This window comes from Coregonus clupeaformis, chromosome 1 (assembly GCF_020615455.1).
Source record: "Coregonus clupeaformis isolate EN_2021a chromosome 1, ASM2061545v1, whole genome shotgun sequence".
Taxonomy (NCBI): Eukaryota; Metazoa; Chordata; class Actinopteri; order Salmoniformes; family Salmonidae; genus Coregonus; species Coregonus clupeaformis.
The window spans coordinates 13,288,117-13,309,542 of NC_059192.1; the positions used below are offsets into that span (position 1 = coordinate 13,288,117).

A 21,426-nucleotide genomic window follows, 5' to 3' on the forward strand; every position below is an offset into this window, starting at 1 on the left:
GCTCTGGCAGACAATTAATTTCTCATGGGGAGAGCTTTCCTAAGTAGAGTGCACTCTTAACCCAGTGTACTGTATCTCTTTGTGTCACAGACAGCCAACAGGACGTTTGACATCCCTCTCACCCTCTCTGGCTCGGTGGTCCTGAGGGAGAGGCTCAACTATGAGGAAATCACCCGCTACCTGGTCCTCATCCAGGCCAATGTAAGTCTGTCTGTCGGTCTTTTGGTATGTATGGTTTCCCGATAGAGATGGAACTTGGGCTTAAGAGGGTTTTAATGACGCATCGTTACAACAACGGCCGAAGAGGTAACATGCGTTTCCCAAAACACCACACAGAGAGAACGTTCATTGGAGTGTGTCATTGGAGCATGGGACGGTACTGAAAGGGTCAAAAGTAAGGCACGCTGCTCGCAGATCAGCTTTCTATTTTCAAATCTTACCTTAACATAAGAATTATTTCACAATACTCACAATGGATCAGCTCCTAAAGATACACTATACATACAAAAGTAAGTGGACACCCCTTCAAATTACTGGATCTGGCTATTTCAGCCACAGCCGTTGCTGACAGGTGTATAAAATCGATCACACCGCCATGCAATCTCCATAGACAAACATTGGCAGTAGAATGGCCTTACTGAAGAGTTCAATGACTTTCAACGTGGCACCGTCATAGGATGCCACCTTCCCAACAAATCAGTTTGTCAAATTTCTGCCCTGCTAGAACTGCCCCGGTCAACTGGAAGTGCTGTTATTGTGAAGTGGAAAAGTCTAGGAGCAAAAACGTCTCAGCCGCGAAATGTTAGGTCACACAAGCTCACAGAACGGGATCGCTGAGTGCTAAAGCGCATAGCGGATAAAAATAGTCTGTCCTTGGTTGCAACACTCACTACTGGGTCCAAACTGCCTCTGGAAGCAACGTCAGCACAATAACTGTTAGTCGGGAGCTTCATGAAATGGGTTTCCATGGCCGAGCAGCCGCACACAAGCCTAAGATTACCATGTGCAATACCAAACGTCGGCTGGAGTGGTGTAAAACTTGCCACGATTGGACTCTGGAGCAGTGGAAACGCGTTCTCTGGAGTGATGAATCACGCTTCACCATCTGGCAGTCCGACGGACAATTCTGGGTTTGGTGAATCCCAGGGGAACGCTACCTGCCCCAATGTATAATACTAACTGTACATTTTGGTGGAGGAGGAATAATGGTCTGGGGCTGTCATGGTTTGGGCTAGGCCCCTTAGTTCCAGTGAAGGGAAATCTTAACGCTACAGCATACAATGACATTCTAGACGATTCTGTGCTTCCAACTTTGTGGCAACATTGGGGAAGGCCCTTTCCTGTTTCAGCATGACAATGCCTCCGTGCGCAAAGCGAGGTCCATACAGAAATGGTTTGTCGAGATCGGTGTGGAAGAACTTGACTGGTCTACACAGAGCCCTGACCTCAACCCCATCGAACACCTTTGGGATGAATTGGAACACCAATTGCGAGCCAGGCCTAATTGCCCAACATCAGTGCCCCACTAATGCTCTTGTGGCTGAATGGAAGCAAGTCCCCGCAGTAATGTTCCAACATCTAGTGGAAAGCCTTCCCAGAAGAGTGGAGGCTGTTATAGCAGCAAATGGGGGACCAACTCCATATTAATGCCCATGATTTTGGAATGAGATGTTCGACGAACAGGTGTCCACATACTTTTGGTCATGTACAGTGGCTTGCGAAAGTATTCACCCCCCTTGGCATTTTTCCTATTTTGTTGCCTTACAACCTGGAATTAAAATTGATTTTTTGGGGGGTTCGTATCATTTGATTTGCACAACATGCTTACCACTTTGAAGATGCATTTTTTTTGTGTGTGTGTGAAACAAACAAAAAATAAGACGAAAAACAGAAAACTTGAGCGTGCATAACTATTCACCCCACACAAAGTCAATACTTTGTAGAGCCACCTTTTGCAGCAATTACAGCTGCAAGTCTCTTGGGGTATGTCTCTATAAGATTGGCACATCTAGCCACAGAGATTCCTGCCCATTCTTCAAGGCAAAACTGCTCCAGCTCCTTCAAGTTGGATGGTTCCGCTGGTGTACAGCAATCTTTAAGTCATATCACAGATTCTCAATTGGTTTGAGGTCTGGGCTTTGACTAGGCCATTCCAATACATTTAAATGTTTACCCTTAAACCACTCAAGTGTTGCTTTAGCAATATGCTTATGGTCATTTTCCTGCTGGAAGGTGAACCTCCGTCCCAGTCTCACATCTCTGGAAGACTGAAACAGGTTTCCCTCAAGAATTTGCAGCTTTGCAGCTCCTTCAGGGTTATCTTTGGTGTCTTTGTTGCCTCTCTGATTAATGCCCTCCTTGCCTGGTCCGTGAGTTTTGGTGGGCGGCCCTCTCTTGGCAGGTTTGTTGTAGTGCCATATTCTTTCCATTTTTTAATAATGGATTTAATGGTGCTCCGTGGGATGTTCAAAGTTTCGGATATTTTCTTTATAACCCAACCCTGATCTGTACTTCTCCACAACGCTCCTTGGTCTTCATGGTGTGACACTTACAGTGGGGAAAAAAATTATTTAGTCAGCCACCAATTGTGCAAGTTCTCCTACTTAAAAAGATGAGAGAGGCCTGTAATTTTCATCATAGGTACACGTCAACTATGACAGACACATTGCGAAAAAAGAAATTCTCAATGACACCAGAAACAAAATTGTAGACCTGCACCAGGCTGGGAAGACTGAATCTGCAATTGGTAAGCAGCTTGGTTTGAAGAAATCAACTGTGGGAGCAATTATTAGGAAATGGAAGACATACAAGACCACTGATAATCTCCCTCGATCTGGGGCTCCACGCAAGATCTCACCCCGTGGGGTCAAAATGATCACAAGAACGGTGAGCAAAAATCCCAGAACCACATGGGGGGACCTAGTGAATGACCTGCAGAGAGCTGGGACCAAAGTAACAAAGCCTACCATCAGTAACACACTACGCCGCCAGGGACTTAAATCCTGCAGTGCCAGACGTGTCCCCCTGCTTAAGCCAGTACATGTCCAGGCCCGTCTGAAGTTTGCTAGAGTGCATTTGGATGATCCAGAAGAGGATTGGGAGAATGTCATATGATCAGATGAAACCAAAATAGAACTTTTTGGTAAAAACACAACTCGTCGTGTTTGGAGGACAAAGAATGCTGAGTTGCATCCAAAGAACACCATACCTACTGTGAAGCATGGGGGTGGAAACATCATGCTTTTGGGCTGTTTTTCTAAAAAGGGACCAGGACGACTGATCCGTGTAAAGGAAAGAATGAATGGGGCCATGTATCGTAAGATTTTGATTGAAAACCTCCTTCCATCAGCAAGGGCATTGAAGATGAAACGTGGCTGGGTCTTTCAGCATGACAATGATCCCAAACACACCGCCCGGGCAACGAAGGAGTGGCTTCGTAAGAAGCATTTCAAGGTCCTGGAGTGGCCTAGCCAGTCTCCAGATCTCAACCCCATAGAAAATCTTTGGAGGGAGTTGAAAGTCCGTGTTGCCCAGCGACAGCCCCAAAACATCACTGCTCTAGAGGAGATCTGCATGGAGGAATGGGCCAAAATACCAGCAACAGTGTGTGAAAACCTTGTGAAGACTTACAGAAAACGTTTGACCTGTGTCATTGCCAACAAAGAGTATATAACAAAGTATTGAGAAACTTTTGTTATTGACCAAATACTTATTTTCCACCATAATTTGCAAATAAATTCATAAAAAATCCTACAATGTGATTTTCTGGATAAAAAAAAAAAATTACAGGCCTCTCTCATCTTTTTAAGTGGGAGAACTTGCACAATTGGTGGCTGACTAAATACTTTTTTCCCCACTGTAGATTGCAAACAGGTGGACTTTATTTAACTAATTATGTGACTTCTGAAGGTAATTGGTTGCACCAGATCTTATTTAGGGGCCTCATAGCAAGGGGGGTGAATACATATGCTCACACCACTTTTCTGTTATTTATTTTTTAGAATTGTTTGAAACAAGTAATTTTTTACATTTCACTTCACTTATTTGGACTCTTTTGTGTATGTCCATTACATGAAATCCAAATAAAAATCCAGAAATTGTCAGACCCGCTGGACTCAGAAGCTTCCCTTCACACTCAGTATGGTCCTATTTCACTTCACTAATTTGGACTATTTTGTGTATGTCCATTACATGAAATCCAAATAAAAATCAATTTAAATTACAGGTTGTAATGCAACAAAGTAGGAAAAACGCCAAGGGGGATGAATACCTATTGCTGCAAATACTGAGGCAGCTTATTCTATACTGTAAAAAACGTATAGAAACGTTACTTGCCAGTAAGTTACAGTCAAAAAAAAAGTACATTATGTTACCGTAAATTCCAAAGAAACTTTGGTTTAACATTACATTACTGTAAAGAAATGAGTCTGTCTGGGGAAACCGATGGACAAACCTAACATTGGGGCACTTACATGAGTACAGGACTGTACAATGTGGTTTTTAAATAGGGTAGGCTGTAGCACTAAGAAAACCTTGAAGGAAAACTTTGTAACACTTTGTAAATGAAAAAATACCTTTTTGTTGTGTAAAATTATTGTTGCATGTCCTTTTGAAAAATAATAAGAAAAGAAAATCTGTTATTTTTTTAAATAAAATACAAGTACTACATTTCCAAGGCAATAATGGTAAGAGGAAGTACATATAGGAATAATGCATTAAATGACGTCAAGGTCTTCATCTGGAATGGAACGTTCACCAAATATGTCATTCATATTACCAGAATTTTAGCAAAATGTTTTACAATGTATTTTGATACTGGAACACTTGAATAAACAGATACATTTTGTTTTACTATTTTCAATACAAGCTTTCCAGCCTCAAATGAATACAGTACAGAATGTTTTAGAAAACGTGAATGTTATTGAAAAGACAGAAAGGAAGTTGCACTTAAGATAGAATAGCTGTGGAAGAACATACAAAAATATTATTTAAATCCTCAGTTTACCACATCCACCCCTGTCGTCTCCCCCTGTAGGACCGCGCCCCGTACCCCAACGAACGACGCACCGCCACCACCACCCTGACCGTAGACGTGCTGGACGGGGATGACCTGGGTCCTATGTTCCTACCCTGCTCTCTGGTCGACAACACACGTGACTGCAGCCCCCTCACCTACCGGGCCCACATCCTGGAGCTCACTGACCCAGTAAGTGTTACCGCACACCAGCCCCGGCTCCAGAATCCTGAGCTTCAGACCCCCTGCTGAGAAGAAGCCTTTTACATGTCGCTCCATTTAAACAGGGCTGCTTGAGAAGCAGCACACTCCTCACAGTGCTAGGGAGAGAGGTTGCTGCTAGCTGAGACACAGCTTGGCTTCTCTGGCCTCTGTTTTGCATAGTAGCCTCAGGAGTAGTCTACGTCAACAGCATGGCTGCATTCACATTAGTATTAAACACAAGACTGGTTCAGTGTGATTTCTGTGTTTTTAAGATCATTTCAAAGATTATGGCTTTAAATACAGAGTGCTATTAGATTTATGATAGTGATAGATTAGATTTATGCTATTTATGGGTAGTGATATATTACATTTATTGGTCATGCATAACTAGGATGAAGATGAAAATTCATCTGATGAGAATGATGTGCTATTCTTTTTTTTTTTTGTGACAAAAAAACAAGCGACAAGACCGAATAAGACAAAAATGTCCCCTCCGACCCCACCACCCACAGGGCTTCCCAACCCAGAGTTAGATTTGTGTTCACTAGCAGTGGTGGTTTGTTGTTGTGAACACATTGTAGTGTTCTATACAGATTCCAGACACTTCTTATGATTGGAGGAAGCATGTTGAACTGTTGAAAGTATGAGAGGATGTGTATCAGAGGAGGCTGGTGGGAGGAGCTATAGGAGGACAGGCTCATTGTAATGGTTGGAATGTTCCATTAATTCCATTCCAGCCATTCCAATGAGCCCGTCCTCTTATAGTTCCTCCCACCAGCCTCCTCTGGCGCGTGTGGAAGTAATTTAGGCGAGATTAGATTTAGACTCCCAACAGTGTGACACGTGTGTTTTCATGTAGAATGACTATCAGCATGATCTCCTTGTCAGCTCCATTGATTTTTGTTCACTGATCTAGGCAGGGCCCTGTAGGCAATCTCTCTTGATCAGAGTCTAGCAGAAGTAAAAGGCAGAGTCAGGGAAGCATGGAAATGCTAGAATTACAAGACAGATTATTCACAGGTAATTAGTTTTACACTTTGAACTCTCGTACCTTGAGTGGAAGCACCGATTTATTTAAATTGTTACTAATCCAAATGTAAAATGGATACTCACAGAACCCGGCAGACACTAGGAATTTTTTTTTTTCCAGGCGACAACATTACATTGTCTTGGCGCTTAAGTTCTAGAAATCTAGAAAAATATAATTATTATCACTCCTGTGACTTGAATGCACCCGACGATTGAATCCCAGATTCCACAAAAACAAAGACCTTGAGTAGTACTGCTATTGGCCAACTCTATTGTAGGTCTATTCCATTGACACTATCAAGCAGCGTTTTTGCTGAAAAGTAATAAATAGCATTTTTTTTGCTAACATTACACTATGTCCTAAGAAAGGGTTACAGAAGGTCAAACTGTGTCCATCAGAAGGAGGTGGTGTTCTAGAGCCACACCAAACACAGTGTACTAAAACTACATTTGCTTACATTGAGATCCCTCCACACTCTGCAGCCAAGTGACAGAACAAGGTAACAGGACCCTAAAGTCAAGGACACATTTTACGAGTGCTGTGACGGGCGACATTAGGTGATTTCTGATTATGTATGCCGTGGCGAAGACAGCATAACCTCTTATCAGGTCTTCATGACGAAAATGCCTTCCCCATCAATCCCATCACTCAGGGGGCTAGTTCAGTTTCACATGTGTAATGATGTACTGTTATAGTCCTTGTGTCTCTCAGAAATCCTTCCTGTCAGGCAGCTCCCCCGTTATCTCTTTGATACGCCTCTCATTTCTCCTCCGCCGGTGCTCGACGAAACATTTAAATAATGCTTCAACTTATTTATTGAGGCTCAGTACCGCTCAGGTACCTGGCAGCAGATAAAAACAGTGCCACCTGTGAAACGAAGCTTGTGATTAGAGGGGTGGAGGAGAGGGATACAGCGGAGCAGGTCATAGGTCAGATCCTAAAAACTCCTTTAGCTGTTTGTCAAAAAAAAATTACTCTGCTGTGTCTCCTTTCACGGTACACTTAGTTTGAAAGACGATATCTCAGCCGAGGATCCAGGAAATAGTGAGACATTCTAGGGAACAGGAGCCAGGAGCAGGGAGAATGTTCATGAGGAGAGTGGAGGTGCTTTCCCCAAGACAAACGGATCCCTCCTGACAGCCTCTTTATATTCTTTCATAGCAGAGAGCTAGAGAGCCTCTCCACTGCAGTGATAACAGAAAAGGTCATTCCAAGCAAGGCTGAAGTGGGGCTCAAATGCTGTTTCGTCTGTAAATTCTACACCCCCCTCCCATACGCAGCAGCACTCTGGACATCCTCTGTGGCTAGTGTTAATAGAATCTAACATACCATCAGAGCTGAGATATCAGATAGAAAATTCAGCACTGCGGGAACAGTGGGTAGGCAACTGCTAGTGACTGTTGACAATCAACACAGGAGGCTTTGAAAGTCTTGTACCCCGGTGTTGAGTGGAGCATAATTGTTTTGTTGGTGACTGGTGTGTATGAAATGAAATGGAGAGTGTAATCAATTAATTCACTGGATAATTTGTTTGCTGGCTGAAATTTAAAGTTGGAATGAGACGTAGCTATTAATGAAAATGTGAACAGACAAATTATTCCAAATCTAAGACGAGTAATTGGCAGTTTTGAACACAGGTGCTGATATGATATGCAAATCTGTCCAATTATACTCGATGCAGATTCTTTTAATTTATGTTCCTTGTCAGTGTTCACCATATATCATAGAGGAATCTGGAAGATGCTCAGCATTAAAATGGAAGGTTGGGTTCATCTGAGTAGAGTAGTGTAGAGTAAAGCAGTCTATTGGTGTGTCTTACTGTGGGTTAGTGGGAATAGATGAGGGACCAAAGGGCTGCCGTTCGCACGTTACACCATCACAGATCGCACTCCTCCAGAGAATCCATCCTCGTTAATTACAGTAATAAAATCCTCTCGTGCTTCAACCGGTCCCTCAAGAGACGATCTTCCTCCAGTTCAGCCGTTAAAACGCCCAGCTGACGCTCAGTCAACCATTGATTATGGACCACGGATGTGGAACGGAGCGGAGGACCCTGGCTGGTCTGCCGAGAAGGAGTAGTTATGGTTTCAACCAGATCAAAGGAAACACATTCATTTGGCATCATGCCTAGTCGTGTATTTCAGTCACATGAAATATTCATCTGTATCAGTCAGTCTGAGTAGTATTATTTGTAAATCAATCTAGAGAAGATGGTAGACTTTTTAAATACAGGCTAAATAATTGAATGTATCACAAAATCGATATTCCCTTGCCTTGAATGATGCTGATTCATTCTGCAATTCAACTAAACACGGACACATCATCATCATCATCATCATCACCTTCACGCTATTTCATATAAATGCATTTACATGTAATCTGGACACCAGTCTTGTCTGCTGTAGTTCCTCAGGAGATGAGGGCTGACTGAAGGAGTATTATCATAGCTCATCTGTCCACCGAGGACAGGGCCACGCAGAGTCATTTGATTTACTGCAGTCATACTGGGGCCATTGTAGTTGCAGGGGCTGAGGATTACAATGGGCCCCACGGAGATAAATCATTGCCAAAGGTGCTCATGATCCATGATGAGGGAGGGAGATGTACAGAGCAGCGAGGAGCAGATAGGTGGCAGGTAGCCTAGCGGTTAAGTGCTTTGGGCTAGTAACCGAAAGGTTGCTGGTTCGAATCCCCCAGCCGACTAGGTGAAATATCTGTCGATGCTCCCTTGAGCATGGCACTTGCTGGATAACAGTGTCTGCTAAAATGTAGGTGACCATTTTTGCCTCCACTTAACAACTACTCATAGGGCTGTGTGAACCCCCCACACACACACACACACACACACACAAACACACAAACACACATAGACAGAAAGATAAGCTTCCCAGAGCCTTATTTTAGAGGCATCCAGGCAGCTAACACTGGTTGTAGCTCACCTGGTTTCTCTGAGTAGAGTTGGGTTCTAAATGAGCTGCTTTTATTTACTGGGACTGAGACTGGGCCCGCCTGTTGTTTGTAATTCTGCACATCTTTACTCCTTTCCTAGGCTGGGGAAACTTGGAATAGAGGACCCGTTACTCACTTTATCGTTATTTCTCTCTTCCTGTTCTCTCTCTCTGGAGTCTCTCTCTTTCACAAACTCTCTGTCTCTCTTGCAAACTTTCTTTTTCAGTCTCTCCCTCTTTTCCTCTCTCTCTCTCTCTCTTTCGCTCTCTCTCTCCCTTCCTCCCGCTCTCTCTCTCTTGGGGTTTCAACCTCTTAAATTACATAAAGAAGTGTTGTTCCGGGAGGAAACAAATGTCATTGGTTTTTGTGACAGGTACTGTGATAAAGAGGCCCACAAAGAGGTCATACAGTTTATGATTATTCACTGTTTAATTAATAAACCTTTTACTGCAAAACAAGTCAGCAGAATCTACATGATTTGTGCTTTGCCCATAATGTTTAAAGGTACAACTGAAACACTGCAATTATTTTGCTGTTGCTGCTGTGAAATGCCAAGATAACTAATTGATGAAGATTGTGTCCAACGCCATACATTCATTCTCCATCCTTTATATTCTCCATCCTTTAAGCACAGCAAGAATGGAAGCTCCCGCATCCCACACTGTGTAAATGGCTAATTTCTTAGTATCGACAGCCAGATAAAACGAAACATGACTTTCATTTCAGAGCAAAGTGAACCCTGTCAACGTGACGCCCATCATTCAGGCCGTGGACCAGGACAGGAACATCCAGCCTCCGTCTGAGAGGCCAGGAATCCTCTATTCCATCCTCGTTGGTAGGTCCCTGTCAACTCGGCTGTCATCTACAGTATTCGGAAAGTATTCAGACCCCTTCCCTTTTTCTACTTTTTTTTTAACGTTACAGCATTATTCTAAAATTGATTAAATAAACAATTTTCTTCATCAATCTACACACAATACCCCGTAATGACAAAGCGAAAACAGGTTTTTAGAAATGTTTGCAAATGTATAAAAAAACTAAACAGAAATACCTTATTTACATAAGTATTCAGACCCTTTGCTATGAGACTCGAAATTGAGCTCAGGTGCATCCTGTTTCCATTGATCATCCTTGAGATGTTTCTACAACTTGATTGGAGTCCAACTGTGGTAAATTCAATTGATTGGACATGATCTGGAAAGGCACACACCTGTCTATATTAGGTCCCACAGTAGACCGTGCATGTCAGAGCAAAAACCAAGCCATGAGGTCGAAGGAATTGTCCGTAGAGCTCCGAGACAGGATTGTGTCGAGTCACAGATCTGGGGAAGGGTACCAAAACATGTCTGCAGCATTGGAGGTCCCGAAGAACACAGTGGCCTCCATCATTCTTAAATGGAAGAAGTTTGGAACCACCAAGACTTCCTAGAGCTGGCCACCCGTCCAAACTGAGCAATCGGGGGAGAAGGGCCTTGGTCAGGGAGGTGACCAAGAACCCGAAGGTCACTCTGACAGAGCTCCAGAGGTCCTCTGTGGAGATGGGAGAACCTTCCAGAAGGACAACCATCTCTGCAGCACTCCACCAATCAGGCCTTTATGGTACAGTGGCCAGAAGGAAGCCACTCCTCAGTAAAAGGTACATGACAGCCCCCTTGGAGTTTGCCAAAAGGCACATCAAGGACTCTCAGACCATGAGAAACAAGATTCTCTGGTCTGATGAAACCAAGATTGAACTCTTTGGCCTGAATGTCAAGCGTCACATCTGGAGGAAACCTGGCACCATCCCTACAGTGAAGCATGATGGTGGCAGCATCATGCTGTAGGGATGTTTTTCAGCGGCAGGGACTGGGAGACTAGTCAGGATAGAGGGAAAGATGAACGGAGAAAAATACAGAGACATCCTTGATGAAACCTGCTCCAGAGCGCTCAGGACCTCAGACTGGGGCGAAGGTTCACCTTCCAACAGGACAACGACCCTAAGCACACAGCCAAGACAACGCAGGAGTCTCTGAATGTCCTTGAGTGGCCCAGCCAGAGCCCAGACTTCTCTGGAGAGACCTGAAAATAGCTTTGCAGCGACGCTCCCCATCCAACCTGACAGAGCTTGAGAGGATCTGCAGAGAAGAATGGGATAAACTCCCCAAATACAGGTGTGCCAAGCTTGTAGCGTCATACCCAAGAAGACTCGAGGCTGTAATCGCTGCCAAAGGTGCTTCAACAAAGTACTGAGTAAAGGGTCTGAATACTTATGTAAATAAGATTTTTTTTTAATGTTTTTTTTTTTGCTAACATTTCTAAAAACCTGTTTTTGCTTTGTCATTATGGGGTATTGTGTGTAGATTGATGAGGGGGAAAAAAACGATGTAATCCATTTTAGAATAAGGCTGTAACGTAACAAAATGTGGAACAAGTCAAGGGTTCTGAATACTTTCCGAATGCACTATATATACGGTCACCACTGTACCGCACAAATGCAGTGGGGATAGCTAGCTCCCAGGCCTGCAGAAGGGATAGCTAGCTCACAGGCCTGCAGAAGGGATAGCTAGCTCACAGGCCTGCAGAGGGGATAGCTAGCTCCCAGGCCTGGCCATGCAGAGGGGATATCTAGCTCCCTGGCCTGCAGAGGGGATATCTAACTCCCAGGCCTGGCCATGCAGAGGGGATATCTAGCTCCCTGGCCTGCAGAGGGGATATCTAGCTCCCAGGCCTGGCCATGCAGAGGGGATATCTAGCTCCCTGGCCTGCAGAGGGGATATCTAGCTCCCAGGCCTGGCCATGCAGAGGGGATATCTAGCTCCCTGGCCTGGCCATGCAGAGGGGATATCTAGCTCCCAGGCCTGGCCATGCAGAGGGGATATCTAGCTCCCTGGCCATGCAGAGGGGATATCTAGCTCCCTGGCCATGCAGAGGGGATATCTAGCTCCCTGGCCATGCAGAGGGGATAGCTAGCTCCCTGGCCTGCAGAGGGGATATCTAGCTCCCAGGACTGCAGAGGGGATAGCTAGCTCCCTGGCCATGCAGAGGGGATATCTAGCTCCCTGGCCTGCAGAGGGGATAGCTAGCTCACAGGCCTGCAGAGGGGATAGCTAGCTCCCGGGCCTGCAGAGGGGATAGCTAGCTCCCATGCCTGCAGAAGCGATAGCTAGCTCCCAGGCCTGGCCATGCAGAGGGGATATCTAGCTCCCTGGCCATGCAGAGGGGATAGTTAGCTCCCAGGCCTTGCCAACCAGAGGGGAAAGCTAGCTCCAAGGCCTGGCTATGCAGAGGGGATAGTTACACTATACAGTACATACAAAAGTATGTGGACACCCCTTCAAATTAGTGGATTCGGCCTGCAGAAGGGATAGCTAGCTCCCTGGCCTGCAGAGGGGATATCTAGCTACCTGGCCTGCAGAAGGGATAGCTAGCTCCCTGGCCTGCAGAGGGGATATCTAGCTCCCGGGCCTGCAGAGGGGATATCTAGCTACCTGGCCTGCAGAGGGGATAGCTAGCTCCCGGGCCTGCAGAGGGGATAGCTAGCTCCCTGGCCTGCAGAGGGGATAGCTAGCTCCCGGGCCTGCAGAGGGGATAGCTAGCTCCCGGGCCTGCAGAGGGGATAGCTAGCTCCCATGCCTGCAGAAGCGATAGCTAGCTCCCAGGCCTGGCCATGCAGAGGGGATATCTAGCTCCCTGGCCATGCAGAGGGGATAGTTAGCTCCCAGGCCTTGCCAACCAGAGGGGAAAGCTAGCTCCAAGGCCTGGCTATGCAGAGGGGATAGTTACACTATACAGTACATACAAAAGTATGTGGACACCCCTTCAAATTAGTGGATTCGGCCTGCAGAAGGGATAGCTAGCTCCCTGGCCTGCAGAGGGGATATCTAGCTACCTGGCCTGCAGAAGGGATAGCTAGCTCCCTGGCCTGCAGAGGGGATATCTAGCTCCCGGGCCTGCAGAGGGGATATCTAGCTACCTGGCCTGCAGAGGGGATAGCTAGCTCCCGGGCCTGCAGAGGGGATATCTAGCTCCCTGGCCTGCAGAGGGGATAGCTAGCTCCCGGGCCTGCAGAGGGGATATCTAGCTCCCTGGCCTGCAGAGGGGATAGCTAGCTCCCGGGCCTGCAGAGGGGATATCTAGCTACCTGGCCTGCAGAGGGGATAGCTAGCTCCCGGGCCTGCAGAGGGGATAGTTAGCTCCCAGGCCTTGCCAACCAGAGGGGAAAGCTAGCTCCCAGGCCTGGCTATGCAGAGGAGATAGTTACACTATACAGTACATACAAAAGTATGTGGACACCCCTTCAAATTAGTGGATTCGGCTATTTCAGCCATACCCATTGCTGACAGGTGTATAAAATCGAGCACACAGCCATGCAATCTCCACTGGCAGTAGAATGGCCTTACTGAAGAGCTCAGTGACTTTCAACGTGGCACCATCAGTTCGTCAAATTTCTGCCCTGCTAGAGCTACTCTGGTCAACTGTAAGTGCTGTTATTGTGAAGTGGAAACCTGTAGGAGAAAGTGGAAAGGTCTAGGAGCAACAACGGCTCAGCCACGAAGTAGTAGACCACACAAGCTCATAGAATGGGACCGCCGAGTGCTGAAATGTGTAGCACATAAAAATTGTCTGTCCTCGGTTGAAACACTCAGTACCAAGTTCCAAACTGCCTCTGGAAGCAATGTCAGCACAAGAGCTGTTCGTCGGAAGCTTCATGAAATGGGTTTCCATGGCCGAGCAGCCACACACAAGCCTAAGATCACCATGCGCAATGCTAAGCGTCGGCTGGAGTGGTGTAAAGCTCGCCGCCATTGGACACTGGAGCAGTGAAAACATGTTCTCTGGAGTGATGAATCACGCTTCACCATCTGGCAGTCCGACGGACGCATCTGGGTTTGGCGGATGCCAGGAGAACGCTACCTGCCCCAATGCATAGTGCCAACTGTAAAGTTTGGTGGAGGAGGAATAATGGTCTGGGGCTGTTTTTCATGTTTCGGGCTAGGCCCCTTAGTTCCAGTGAAGGGAAATCTTAACGCTACAGCATACAATGACATTCTAGATTATTCTGTGCTTCCAACTTTGTGGCAGCAGTTTGGGGAAGGCCCTTTCCTGTTTCAGCATGACAATGCCCTCGTTCACAAAGTGAGGTCCATACAGAAATGGTTTGTCGAGATCGGGGTGGAAGAACTTGACTGGCCTGCACAGAGGCTTGACCTCAACCCCATCGAACACCTTTGGGATGAATTGGAACGCTGACTGTGAGCCAGGCCTAATCGACAACATCAGTGCCCGACCTCACTAATACTCTTGTGGCTGAATGGAAGCAAGTCCCCGCAGCAATGTTTTAACATCTAGTGGAAAGCCTTCCCAGAAGAGTGGAGGCTGTTACAGCAGCAAAGGGGGGACCAACTCCATAATTAATGCCCATGATTTTGGAATGAGATGTTCGACGAGCAGGTGTCCACATACTTTTGGTCATGTAGTGTAGCTCCCAGGCTTGCAGAGGGGTTAGCTAGCTCCCAGGCCTGGCCATGCAGAGGGGTGGTGGTTGTGGGGATTCAGCACAGCAGCAGTAGCCAAAAGGCTGGTGGTGGTGGGGAGGGAGGGAGTATGCGATGGAGAGATGAGTGGGAGGTGGGGGAGGATGGGATGCGTTTATGCTGGCGGTGGCGAAGGGGAGTGGAGAGCCACCTGTTGTGAGCTGAGATGAGCAACGCAGGGCTATAGCAGGGCTGGAGCAGGAAGCAGCACAGCCGTAGCCCCTGCAGGGAATCATGCTGATGTGGAATGCTCCCCTCCTCGCTCCCCGGCTCTCTGGGAGGCCAATAAAGAGATGTCTGGGTGAGCGAGAGAGAGACCTGTCGGCAGAGACAGCGATGGATTCATCTTTCTGGAAGCAGTTCAAACACTTCAATCCCTCTGCCTTGTTTACCCTGATCATTTGAAAGCAATCTGGTATTCTCTGACATACACTGACAATAAGCTTTTAATACTTTTCATTATAATTACAGTCATGTATACGTGCAATGACAGGCGCAGTAAAATGTATTAAAAGTAATGGTATATAGAAGTATTTTCCTAAAGACTCCATCTTCTCCCCTGACTTTCAGAGTGACAGTTGCTTATTTCCCTGTCCCCCGATTTAGGCAAGCCTGAGACGTACGTCGACTTCTTCTCTCTGAACCGAACCACCGCCGAGCTGCAGCTCCTGAAACCGCTCATCAGGGACCTGGACAATAGATTTGACTTGGTGATCAAGGTAATAAGAACAAAGGTCTGTAGCCCGGCGGTAGATAGACTGGATCTCTTCTTGACAGGATCATGGTCTTTTCTTCTGATTAAGAGGGGGAATGATCCGATAAATCACAGCTAGAGAGAGGCAGAGGCTGGCGATGCACCGGTTGTAGGTGTGTCTGTGTCTGTGTCTGTGTGTGGGTGTGTGTGTGTGTGTGTGTCTGTGTGTGTGTGTCTGTGTCTGTGTGTCTGTCTGTGTGTGTGTGTGTGTGTGTGTGTCTGTGTGTGTGTGTGTGTGTCTGTGTCTGTGTATCTGTATGTGTGTGTGTGTGTGTGTGTCTGTGTGTGTGTGTCTGTGTGCATGTATTTTTGTGTGTGTGTGTGCGTGTGTGTGTGCGTGCGTTAGCAGGCAGGGAGAGGTGCTAAAACCCCATCAGGATGAGTCAGGTATCACACATACTACCGCCCAGGAGGCTTGTTGCTTTAAACTCCAGAGGGCGATGATCCGTTAAGTTTCTGCATGCTACAAGGATCCTCACACTCAAAGGGGAATATGAACATGAGCTTATGTAGATAAAAGTCCTTTATCAGGCCAGGGGGAAACTTCTGTACTACAGGTGTCTCAAACTCAGGATCAGAGAGGAAAGAGCCCAGTGCAAGTTGTGGGTTATATTATATGACTCTGTGTGTTCGTATGTAGAGGGCTTCAGTTCAACCTAGAATGCTGTGTGTTTAGTGTGTGATGTAGATATTAATGCAGTGTGTGTGTGTAGTGTCATGCTGTGTGTATGTGTGTGTGTGGGGGTAGTGTCATGCTGTGTGTGTGTGTGTGTGTGTGTGTAGTGTTATGCTGTGTGTGTGTGTGTGTGTGTGTGTGTGTGTGTAGTGTCATGCTGTGTGTGTGTGTGTGTTTGTGTGTGTGTGTGTGTAGTGCCATGTTGTGTGTGTGTGTGTGTGTGTGTGTGTGTGTGTAGTGGCATGCTGTGTGTGTGTGTGTGTGTAGTGTCATGCTGTGTGTGTGTGTGTGTGTGTGTGTGTGTGTGTGTGTGTGTGTGTGTGTGTGTGTGTGTGTGTGTGTGTGTGTGTGTGTGTGTGTGTGTGTGTTTGTGTAGTGTCATGCTCACACTGCTGTGCGCTAACAACCAGTACACAAAAAGGGTTCTCCAGCTGTCCCCATAAGAACCTTGTTTGGTTCCAGATAGAACCTTTTTGATTTCAGGTACAACCATCTGTGGAAAGGGTTCTAGATGGAACCCAAAAGGGTTCTACTTGGAACCAAAAGGGTTCTACCTGGAACCAAAACAGGGTTCTTCAAAGGGTTCTCCTATGGGGACAGCCGAAGAATTATTTTAGGTTCTAGATAGCACCTTTTTATCGAAGACCAGCAACGTGCTTGAGTGATGTTCTCCTTCAGGATTCAGTACCCTCCTCCTCCTCCCTCCCTCTCTCCATCCCTCCTCTCTCTCTCTCCTCCTCCCTCCCTCCCTCTCTCCATCCCTCCTCTCTCTCTCCTCCTCCCTCCCTCTCTCTCTCATCCCTCCTCTCTCTCTCCTCCTCCTCCCTCCTCTCTCTCTCCATCCCTCCTCCCTCTCTCCATCCCTCCTCCCTCTCTCCATCCCTCCCCTCTCCCTCTCTCCATCCCTCCCCTCTCCGTCTCTCCATCCCTTCCCTCTCCCCCCATCCCTCTAGTCTGAGAGGGGGAGAGATCAGCTCAGCAGTAAACCCATTTACCAGTCTGCCCTGTCCACTGACAGTTATAGAGTGCTAATCCTTCTCGGGGAGAAAGCTCATTCCCTCTTTTTTTTTTTTTAAGGCATAGAAAACAAACCGATTATCTTTCCATAAGCATCTGTTGGTGTTGGAAAGTTTCTTCTAGGCTTCATTGAGTTGGATCTTGCCAGGCTGCGAATAAAGCAGATACTGCCCTGCGGCTACGTTAAATATAGACATACAGTATGACACAGATGCATGCGAGAGGAATAGTCTCAGAGAATCGAGGGGAGGGAGCAGCTGGTTGTCTGGTGGACAGAAACGTATACTTTTATGATGACTATCATATTTTAACTGGATTTGACTGATACATGTATGTGATTGACTATTGGAGTGGTTTGAGACATGATGACATACATGTTAATCACCCTTAATTGAGTATATGGAGTCGGTCATCCAACGCTTTCTCCCACTGCTGTAATTGAATTAAGCTGCAGAGTATGCATTTGGTTCTGGACCACTTCTAAGATTAAATAGTTTCAATAATTGCCTATTTTGTTTGTTTAAAATTGGTTCTCATTCCGTTTGATATGATCGCTGCTTGTGGGTGTCAGTCATAGACTCAGATCGTAGGGGGGGCAGTCGACTTGATATTCCCCACCAGGGAGGTGTGAAGTGCTTTTGACACAAGACGTTGCTATTCATATATACACAGTTACAAACTCGTCTAGCCAGTAATTGGAGACCATGCTGTCACTCACTTAACACTTTGGCTTCCATGTTGAGCTTTCACAAGACATGGCCACAGAGCCGAGGAGGGTGTTTGATGCAGTAACCTGGAGATTTTATTGAAAATATAACTGAAAATAATATTTAGTATTCCACAGAAACACAAGTGTTTAGGTTGATTGGGCGTGCAGCATATTATTCAAAACTGACAGCAAAATTATACAGTTACAGTGCCTTCATAAAGTATTCACAACCCTTGACTTTTTCCACATTATGTTGTGTTACAAAGTGGGATTAAAATTGATTTAATTGTCATATTTTGTCAACGATCTAAATAAAATACCCTGTAATGTCAAAGTAGAAGAAACATTCTAACATTTGTAAAAAAGTAATGAAAAAAAACACTAATATATATTGCTCAGATAAGTATTCAACCCCCTGAGTCAATACATGTGAGAATCACCTTTGGCAGTGATTACAGCTGTGAGTCTTTCTGAGTATGTCTCTAAGAGCTTTCGAAGCCTGGATTGTGCAACAATTATATATATATATATATATATATATATATATATATAAAAAATTTTTGGGAGGGGGGGCTTATATTTGTCCTGTTACACAAGTGTGTAATGTAAATGTGTTTCTTGCCTATCCCAACTCCCCCGGAGACACACGCAGGGAATGGAGGTCACAATTGTACAGCGCCCCTGGAGCAATTAGGGTTAAGTGCCTTGCTCAAGGGCACAGCAACAGATTTTTCACCTTGTCGGCTCCGGTATTCAAACCAGCAACCTTCAAACCTAACCTTGAGGCTACCTGCCGCCCCCATATATAATCACTTTTATTTCAGTCTATAACATATCCACAAAGTTACTATTGTCAGATCTACTAATGTCAGATTGTCGTTACCCTGCATATACATATCAAAGTGCAATTAGATGGCATATTGTTCGCTCATTGAAATGATATAATATTATTATATAATTGTGAGTGACAAGGCCCCAGGGTAGTGCCAGACACTTTGATGCATGGGAAAATTAGCATTTCTTTATGTTGTGTATTTTTGTTTAGTAGCCCAGTCAGTGAATGGAACTGAAGACAGTGGATTTGGTGGAGCCTTTGAATACAGGCAATTATGGAGGAGGAGGGATATTGACAGCACCTTTGAAGGCTGGGCCTTTTCTGGAACATTCAGCTAGTTGATGTTGGAAATGAAGACATTCCTTTGGTCACCAATTCAGCTAGTTGATGTTGGAAATGAAGACATTCCTTTGGTCACCAATTCAGCTAGTTGATGTTGGAAATGAAGACATTCCTTTGGTCACCAGTCAGTGGTTTTTATACGAGGGGTGCAGAAGTCACCCCTCTCTCTCTTTGTTGTCATGATCAATAATTGTAAGGCGGTTTCATTACTCTGTATTGACACACCTGTACTGACTGACCATAGATTGGATCAAAATAACTGATGGAGAGAATAAAACTAACGGGCCTCTACAATGAATAAGTCTCCAGTCTACTTATGTGTTTGTTAGAAAGGAATAGAATGTCTAAGCAATAAGCATCACCCTTTGGTATTCTCGAATGACATTCCAATTGGTTATTTTCTGTATCCTTGGATTCAACCACGTTTTTATCAGCTATCTTTGGAAAGTTTAGTCCATGAACCAAGCATTACTTGTGCAAAACCTCAGTGCTGCTTACATGCACTTTATGAGTAGTTCTCGGTCATGTTAATTAGGGAGAAAATGTTTTTTCAAAAAAGTGAATCTGGGACGTACTACCTGAATGTGTCCAATAAGAACACCGATTTTTCTGTTACAAAAAAAGTCTACACTGTGCCTTAATGAACGCCACCCTGTTCTATCTTTTCCAGGCAGAGCAGGACAACGGCCACCCCCTGCCTGTATTTGCTAACCTCCACATCGAGGTTCTGGATGAGAACAACCAGTCACCATTCTTCCTGGAGACCACATACCAGGGCTTCATCATCGAGTCAGCACCAGTGGGTACGACAGTGTTCACCGACGCCAGCCTCACCACCCCTCTGGGGATCAACGTTCTGGACAACGACGTTGAGGAGGTAAGAACTCATAGCTGACCAGTCTCTTCATTAATTAAATAATTTGTTCATTTGTTTATTCATTCAGTCATTCATTCCTTTGTTCATTCATTCGTTCATTTATTAATTTGTTCATTCATACACAATCTTTCTACGGAAGACTGCCGTAGATCTTGATGAGAGAGTTTGCGATCATGTTGAGGTCAAGAGCAGAGAGGTTGAGAGCTGATCTTGTTACAGTACATACTGTAGATTCAAGTGTTTATCTAGTCTAGATACAGTGTGTCCGCTGCAAATAAGGTGTTTGCTCTTTCAAGATGATACTATAGGAATGAATCAGCAAAAAACATACCTTACTTTTTAGTTTTGAAGCCATTTTATCACCATCTCTCAGTTCTCATTGGTTGAGAAGGTTGTCCAATCACATCTTTAGTTTTTTCCAATTTATTTTAGCTCCTCCCAGGTGATCAACCTGTAGGTATTAGCTAATGCATGAATGCTGCGTGATTACTAGTGTGAAGTTCTCTTTCTCTGTTTTTCTACTAATCCGCCTCTTTTTAAATGATCCAATTGTCATATTTGCATGATTTCTGCTTCACATTTTTTTTGATTGATTGTTGTTTCTATTTTTAGCCGGCTTGGTTAGTCTTTTGAAGTGATCTATTTTTCTCTAACCTGAGAAGCTTGTAGTAATGTAGGAGAAGGTTTCCCACAGTACATGGATGGCTTTATTATATCGTAGACCTGGCCGATATGGACAAAAATCCATATTGCGATAAATAGCCTGAATTGATGCTATAACGATAAATAGAACGATAAGTTTATAACATTAATGTGCATTTTTATTTTATGATTCTTTAAACTACTAGTACTAGTTTAATGGTTGTAGCCATCAATTGTCCCATTAACAATCACCCATATTAGCAAACTTATTTCATTTCAAACTTCACATTTCTCTAGTATAGGCTACTTATCATAATGAACGATATCAGCAGAATGCCTGCGATAAGGGATCGGTATGGTCGGTGTCGATAATGTTGGGTTTATCGTCCCAGCTCTAGTACATTGACAACGCAGAGAATTGAGGGTCGCTCTGTTGTATAGATGTTATAGTAAATACTCTATGTACAAATCTACTCCAGATATATGGCTCTCGTTGTGACCATTCTGGCTTCAGCGGTCCATACAACCAGTGGAGTTGTTTCTCACATGCCCATCTGGAGCAGGCCCATGTGACTTGGAATTATTTTGGGGAAACCCCATGCTGATGGAAGCTATGTCATTTCTCACTGAGCGGGGGCGATCTGTGCTAACACAGAGCCGTTTGTTAATAATATAATAATATAATATAATATGCCATTTAGCAGACGCTTTAATCCAAATTGACTTACAGTCATGCGTGCATACATTTATTTTTTTGTGTATGGGTGGTCCCGGGGATCGAACCCACTACCTTGGCGTTACAAGCGCCGTGCTCTACCAGCTGAGCTACAGAGGACCACGTTAAGTGTCTGGGGTGATTGTTAT

The 21,426-nt window shown here is 45.1% G+C and overlaps 1 protein-coding gene across 2 annotated transcripts in view; it reads left to right on the plus strand.

Moving 5' to 3' along the window:
* LOC121532223 (protocadherin-15-like) overlaps positions 1 to 21,426 on the plus strand; it is a 216,720-nt gene that overhangs the window by 63,122 nt on the left and 132,172 nt on the right. For both annotated transcript variants that reach the window (XM_045206129.1, XM_045206161.1), the window contains exons 8-12: positions 91 to 201; positions 5,036 to 5,206; positions 9,924 to 10,032; positions 15,317 to 15,429; positions 19,714 to 19,920. In XM_045206129.1, the coding sequence (XP_045062064.1) occupies positions 91 to 201; positions 5,036 to 5,206; positions 9,924 to 10,032; positions 15,317 to 15,429; positions 19,714 to 19,920 (711 nt within the window). The remainder of the gene's footprint in view (positions 1 to 90; positions 202 to 5,035; positions 5,207 to 9,923; positions 10,033 to 15,316; positions 15,430 to 19,713; positions 19,921 to 21,426) is intronic.